This window comes from Chrysochloris asiatica, unplaced genomic scaffold (genome assembly GCF_000296735.1).
Source record: "Chrysochloris asiatica unplaced genomic scaffold, ChrAsi1.0 scaffold00080, whole genome shotgun sequence".
NCBI lineage: Eukaryota > Metazoa > Chordata > Mammalia > Afrosoricida > Chrysochloridae > Chrysochloris > Chrysochloris asiatica.
In genome coordinates this window covers 2,341,564-2,348,938 of record NW_006408598.1, presented here as the reverse complement: position 1 = coordinate 2,348,938, position 7,375 = coordinate 2,341,564, and the positions used below count along the sequence as shown (strand labels likewise).

Here is a 7,375-nt window from a genome sequence, read left to right as displayed (position 1 = left end):
AGCGAGATGGATTGGCAAAGTGGCAGCATCAATGGGCTCAGGTGTGGCAACAATAGTGAGGTTGGCCCAAGACTGGGCAGTGTTTCGTTCTGCTGTGCGTAAGGTCGCTATGAGTTGGTATCAACTCAATGGCACCTGACAACAACTACAGACTGGACCTACTCCATGGATGATTATATCATAAAGTAAATCAGGAAATTTCCCTCTTGTTGGTGATGTAGGGGTGGTAGTCATTAATAACAGGGCTTTTTTCCCCCTTAATGTAAACTAACATTTAGTCAAAGTTTTGAAACAAAGAAAAAGCAAAACATGACATTTATAATGTCAGTATTTGGCCTTCTTATGTAAATGTATCTGCCATCTTTCAAACTGCATTTTCTCTAAATTGTTTGAGACTTAATATTTCAGGTAATTTAAGCACTTTCTTTATGCTTAGTGTGCTAAGCATATTGGGCTAATAACTAACTGCAAGTGGCTCAAAGTCACTCATAGCTCTGCAGAGAAAGATGAGGCTGTCTGCTTCCATAAAGATTTCCAGCCTTGGAAACCCTAATGATCATTTCTACTGTGCCCTATAGGGTCACTGTGAGTCACTGTTGATTCAATGGCAGTGGATTGGTTGATTGTTTGGTATGTAGAAGTATCCCATGGTTGTGAGCAGATCTTGAGATATCATTAATTACTAGATGTTTGCTCCTATTTAATAGATTGCAGGAGTTAAGTAGATCAGGAAGGCAAAATAAAAAATATTCATTTATTAGTGACCAATTCAATGAAATTTCCCAAAATCTTAACAGTTATTGTTGATATTTATTGTCTTTGTAGTTTATGGTTCCCAAGTCAACTGCTAAAAAGAGGTTTCGGTTGTTTAAATCCACAGATTCCTGGATTCACCATATACTTCTGCCCCATATTATTACGGTGACATGGAATAGTCATTCAATCACTTGGAACATTAGTTTTCTCACCAGTATCCTTCTCCATTATATAGTTAAATACAGAGTCACTGAGGGTGAATAGATTTAGACAGTGTACTATATGACTGTTTTACCATTTTCCTCCCTTGTCTGTCAACCTTCCAACCCCATGTGGTTCTGAGTTTTTCCAGGATGTAATACTCCCACCGTTACTCCCTTATCTTCTTTGTGCCTGACCAATTAAGAGCAGAGTCAAGAAACTGGCTACTGAACAAGAAGTCCCTACAAAGAACACTACTAGAGCATTTCTAACTAATTTGACCTTTCTCTTTAAAACACTAAAAAACAAAACAACAAAAAAAGATTTATTTTTCTTACCTTCAATAATGAGACATCATGAGTTTAAGACATACAGAAGTTGCTGACTCACAGTTTAGTGAGGTTGGAGACCATGTGTGTTTTAATTACTGTTGTATTCAAAGTCTTAGCTAATAATCTGGTATATTAAAATATTCTTGGGTTTACTTGTTGATTTGAAATGCATTTCTTTATTCAGAAACACCCCACATCATGTTAAATAATTATTCTGTGGTTTTGTGTTGATCTATATTCATAAACTCAGAAATATACCAGTCACACAAACAGACTTTCACATTTATTTTGACTGGAGATGATATGGAACAATGAGCCACTGCTGATGATACATAGCAAAAGCAACTGTTGTCAAATGATGGGTGTATTTAGCTCACACAACAAGTCACATATTCTAATATGTTAGTAAAATAGAAAAGTTTTAAGAGTAAGAGTATACCATAGATATTTTCTAAAGGTGGTCTTGTGATTCTAATCTTAGCAAAAGGAGCCCTGGTAGCTTAATGTATTATGAGCTGCACTACTAACCACAAGGTCAGTAGTTCAAATCTACTGGTCGTTTCTCAGGAGGAAGATGAGGCTTTCTGCTTCTGTAAAGATTTAGAACCTCAGAAACCCTATAAAGGGTGCTGTAAGAACCGATTCAGTGGCACACAACCACCACCACCAATCTTAGCAAAAAATAGAGTTCAGACTGTATTTTGAGACATATTCTATATAGATGGTATTTTTCTGCTTATAAAAAGAAAGTTAAAAAAAGAAGAAGAAAAAGGAAGAGGGACAGTAGGAGAGACAAAAGGAAAAATGGTAAAGAGAAGAAGGAAATTCAAGGAAAAAGTTGGAGAGGAATAGAGACACCTAATGTTCAGAATTCAGCCAGTGAATATATTGTACCTCAGAATCATTATTAAAAATTATCTTTGTGCTAGTCAATATGGCCTGACGAAAATAACACCATGGTTTCTTAAACTTGCCTTTCTAAGTAACCTGAGGCATTCAGGACACCAGTAATCAGTGCTCCTTCCTACCTCATCATCTCTTTTTTGCAAAAATCTTAAAAAGAAAAACAAAATTAATACAAGTTTAGCTACAAACTCCCATGTGGTAGCTTAGAAAGAGACAGGCCAGTAAAAATCTAGTTCTTCTCTGATAATAAAGATTGGAAAAGATGTTCTAAGATTCTTGAATCTGAGACACAAACCAGGATGCACACATTCCTTCCATCATTTGGCCCAAGACTCTCACATGCAGACCATGGTTGTTGGTGGAGTGTGCCGTGTAGTTGGTTCTGACTCATAGGGATCCTGCATAGGGTTTTCAAGGCTGTAAATCTTTACAGGAGAAGAAAGCCTTATCTTTCTCCTGTGGAACAGCTGGTAGTTTCAAACTACTGACCTTGAGGTTAGCAGCCTGACATGTAACCACTACCAGAGCTCCTTAAACCATGGTTAGGAGAAGCATTACCATTGTGTCCTCATTCTGTAAGTCACATCATTTTGTAGAAGAACAAGCTCCAGCCCAAGAAAACTGAGAACCAGGACAGGAGGTTGTTTCTGATTTTGTGTTTATTGTTGTCTGTACAGTGACCAAGTAAATGGATTTCTTTTCTAGGTGCTTGCTATTGAAGTTTCAATTCAGGGGAACCATGAGAGTGGGTTTGGAGGACACAAACAGGCTATCAATAATTGACACTCTCCAGCAGACCATGTCACCATAATACCATTTGATGATGAAAACAGATGTGCATTTAGAGAGTAAGAGTTAATGAATAAGCCAGAGGTGTTTCTGAACTAAACCCTCAAGGCACCATCTGTCTCACACACCTGTGTCAGTAAAAATATATATGTCACAATTCTATTTTCCTATTCACCCGCAGACTTATTCCATCAAATTTTGTTTTATAGGTATAGAAGCTGAGACATGAAGAGGGTAAATGAGTCCCCCAAGCTCCTGAGATCATTGTAATGAAGTCATTACTAGAATCATATATTCTATCTCTCAGATTCTGTCTAAATGAAATACTTCATGAGTTGGTACCCCTTATTAAATTACTGGTTTTAAAGCTTGGTGAGTTCTGAATATTCTTTTTCTGCAAAAAGAAATGTTGACTTTTGAGCTTGGTTGACAGCCAAAGAATGGAATTAGTTTTGAGGGAGGGGGGTTGGCGAGTGGGTGCAAATTCAGAACTGACCTTACTTAGAAGACTCAGAGTGAGTGGACTGTGGATGTGTGTGTGTCTTTAAAAGGTTTTCCATCTCTCAGCCCGCCTCTTCACATTCTGCATTGGTTTCTTCAGTCTCCAGATTTCTTCAGTCAACACCAGGAGTCAGCACCGGCACCTTCCTTTGTCTTTTTGAATGCAGGTTTGTTGCCATGGAGTTTACATTCTGACTCTTTGAAGTTAAGAAGTGCAAAGGTAACCGTTTGTTTTTCATTCAAAGATTTGGCAAAAAGATTGGCTGTTGCACTTCTTCTGGAACAGCCTGATTGGTAGGATTCCTTTAAGGGCTCAGCCCCGAAGTGTTTTATCCCATCTCCTCACCAACTTGAAAACAAAAAGCTTGCTGGGAACCTCTGGAAGCAAAACTGCAGGGCTCCATCATTTCACACAAATGGCTAATCCTGGAGGTGGTGCTGTTTGCAATGGGAATCTACACAATCACAAGAAACAGAGCAATGGCTCACAAAGTGGAAACTGCAGGAAGAATGGGATCATTAAAGAAGACCAGGTAAGGCCTAATCTCCTTACTCTGAATAACCTGAACACTCAGTTTTTTGAAGTGTTCTATTGCTTTGACTCTTCATCTCAGATAATTTCAAATGATTTACTACCAAAAAGCTGAGATATGAATGAAAGAGAGCGTGACTTCTCTATTCAGTGATGAAAATACAACCTTGAATTTCTTAAAATGCAAATAAAAATAGTACACTTTCTTCTTGTCTTCTCAAGATTTTTGTGGGGTGAAGTTGTGAAGGTTTTAACTCTTCAGCTAAGAAACTGCAGTAGGCTACATTCAGCATGTCTTATAAGAAAAAAATGGAAGTGAAAGTAAGTTTTGCTGTCCTATGTGGGATAGGTAAGAAGGTGCTCTGATAGTGTAATGGTTATGAATTGGGCTGCTAACCTCAAGGTCGGCAGTTCAAAACTACCAGATGTTCCGCAAGAGAAAGATGAGGCTTTCTGCTCCTGTAAAGATTTACAGCCTTGGAAACCCTGTGCTGGCTCACTATGAGTCGGAACCAACTCCACAGTACTTAACAACAACAACAGTGAGGGATCGGTAGCATTTCCCCCTGGCATAGGAGGCACATGAGAAATGTCTCCCTGGTTGGAAGCTGAATTGTCAAAACTCACAACCTGATTTTAAGGCAAGCATTCTTTGAAACTTGACATCACAGACAAATGCTTTCCCAGACACTTCATAAAAAGTGGCTCATTGTTAACATGTCACACACTCAAGAGCCACACTCAATATCTTTGAAACAGATTTTCAGTTCTTTTCCCATTTGATGCTTTATGTTGTTGTTAGGATTTGGGCTTATCTAATGAGAGCATGTTTGATGGGGATATACAGAGGAAGAACTCAGGATCATAAATATACCTGGGTCTTGCTTACAAAATATACTTGTAAAAAGGCAGCTTCTCAAATCACATCATTCCATTTCCCACATGATGGCCTGTTGTTCTCCTCGGAGCAGCAAGTGTGAGCTCATCTGCTCTAGGATTAAACTAACATAGCCAAACAGATAGCTTCACTGTTGGGAAATGGGAAGCTGTTCAGGGAACTCCATGCAATCCTCTATCACTCATTCATCCTGGGGAACCAGTATCCTCCCAAGGAAAAGTTCAGATTGTTCTGAAATCACAGGACAGGTGGGGCTGGCTGAGATCCATGCTCTAGTTGGTGAATTAGTGTGCCCTGTTAGAAGAGGCCAAAGGTGCTGTGGCACCTGGGTTGTGTGTGACCCAAAAATGTGCCTTCATTTCCAAAATGTAACCCCTCTAAATAAATGGCATTTCCCTATTTCCCTAGACAGGGAAGTGCCAGCTAGAAACCTGAGGCCTAGCCTCTCCCAGGTGAGTATGTGAAACCTGGTGCAATGTAGAGAGAAAGCATTCAACTCCCATCATTTGCATAAGGGCAAGGAGAGTCATATCCACCATCTATTAATCACCAAGTGCAGATTCCAACCACCACCCAAGATGCTCTATGTCCTTGAAACACCTAGAAATCACTGGATCATTCTGATCTCGAAGGCTCTAATTTGGGCAGAGATTCCTTCAAAATTATTCTTCATTCTGTATACTTTAGCTTGGTTTTATAATCACAATCTAATGTCTAAGATTAAAACCTGTGGTTCAAACCACTCCTAAATAAGGAAAAAAGCCAGGGCACTAAAGTTTCATTGGCGTGTGTGTGCTGCAAATGACAATGCTTTTCAGCTGTTAACTAAAAGGTGGTGGTTTGAGTTTGAATCCACCCAGAGATGACTGGGAAGAATGCCTGATGATCTACTTCTGAATAATCAGCCATTGAGAACACTATGAAACACAGTTTTAATCTGACACATTCAGGTTTGCCATGAGTCAGAAGTGACTAGATGGTAACTAGTAAATAGTTTGTTATTAAATGCACCTTTAAGATTATATCTTTGAACATTGAGGTTTCCCTAAGATTAGCAGAAAATGCCCCAGCATCCGTGGCCTTTTCTGACAGTGCTTTTTTAAGGGCTTGTTGGTTCAGATATATTTAGATGTTACTAAGTTGAAACTGGCTTCCACTGAAAGGCTCAGTTATGACTTAAAAACAGTTTTCATAAGGAATAAGTCCTGCTGAGATCTTGGTGTAATAGGGTAAACAAGAGCCTGAATTCCCCCTACTCCCTACCCCCCACTATATGGGTGAGATTTTCTTTACTATCATGATTCTCAATCACTAGTTTTATTCTCTTTTACTTTGGGCTCTTTAACAAACTAGGTCTTGAAAAAAATCCTTGCCTGTTAATAAAAGAAATCCCAAAGGTTACAATATCCTAGGTTGTTGTTGTTGTTAAGTGCCATCGAGTCAGTTCCAACTCATAGCGACCCTATATAGGATTTCCAAGTAGTGGCTAGTGAACTTGAACTGCCAACCTTGTGGTTCTAACTGACTTTGCAGTCCAGTACCTTAACCCACAGCACCACACCAGAACTCCATATCCTAGATTGTTGTTGTTGTTGTTGTTGTTGTTAAATGCCGTCGAGTCAGTTCCAACCCATAGCTACCCTGTATAGGATATCCGAGGAGCAGCTGGTGAGCTTGAACTGCCAACCTTGCAGTTCAAACAGCTTTGCAGTCTGGCGCATTAACCCACAGCGCCATACCAGGATATCCTAGGTAATAGTCTTCAAAATACATTCTACCAGACCTAAGATAGTTGCAATTGAGTAGATTTTGACTCATGATGATCCCATATGTGTCAGAATAGAGCTGTGCTCTACAGGGTTTTCAATAGCTGATTTTTCATTTTTCTGAAGTAAATCACTATGCCTTTCTTTAAAGATACTTGAACTTAGGGTGGATTGAACCTCCAAACTTTCAGTAAACAGCTGAGCATCCCACTTGCCTCCCCCTGTTCAAGAATATCTAATCCTTTCTATTTCTGCCATTTGCAACCATACAGCAACATATTTATCTCTTTTACGTATAGTGGGAACCTATAAGATTCTATGTGGAGCCCTGGTGTGGCACTGTGGGTTAATGCACTAGATTGAAAAGTCAGTTTGAATTGCAAGGTCAGTGGTTCGAACTTACCAGCCATTCTTCGGAAACCCTATACACAGGCCACTATGGATTGGAACCAACTCAACTGCACTTAATAGCAACAACAATAAGATTCTATAAGCACTTGACTGCAAGGTTGGTTTGAACTGCAAGGTTGAGGATTGAAACTTACCAGCTGCTCCTCAGAAACCCTATACAAGGTCACAATGAGTCGGAGCTGACTCAATAGCAACAACAGCATAATAATCTGTTGTCCATAATTTCCCTAGCATTATCACACTTGGCCATTTTGGCAGTTGCTCAGCGACCTTTCTTCCCTTT

General features: G+C 39.4%; 1 protein-coding gene across 1 annotated transcript in view; it reads left to right on the top strand.

Annotated features, from left to right (window-relative positions):
- The first annotated feature begins 3,648 nt into the window (after nucleotides 1-3,648).
- The window catches only part of SPTLC3 (serine palmitoyltransferase, long chain base subunit 3), a 235,475-nt gene continuing 231,748 nt past the window's right edge, over nucleotides 3,649-7,375 (top strand). Inside the window, exon 1 of the mRNA XM_006865623.1 lies at nucleotides 3,649-4,018. Coding sequence (XP_006865685.1) covers nucleotides 3,902-4,018 — 117 coding nt within the window. The 5' untranslated portion in view covers nucleotides 3,649-3,901. The remainder of the gene's footprint in view (nucleotides 4,019-7,375) is intronic.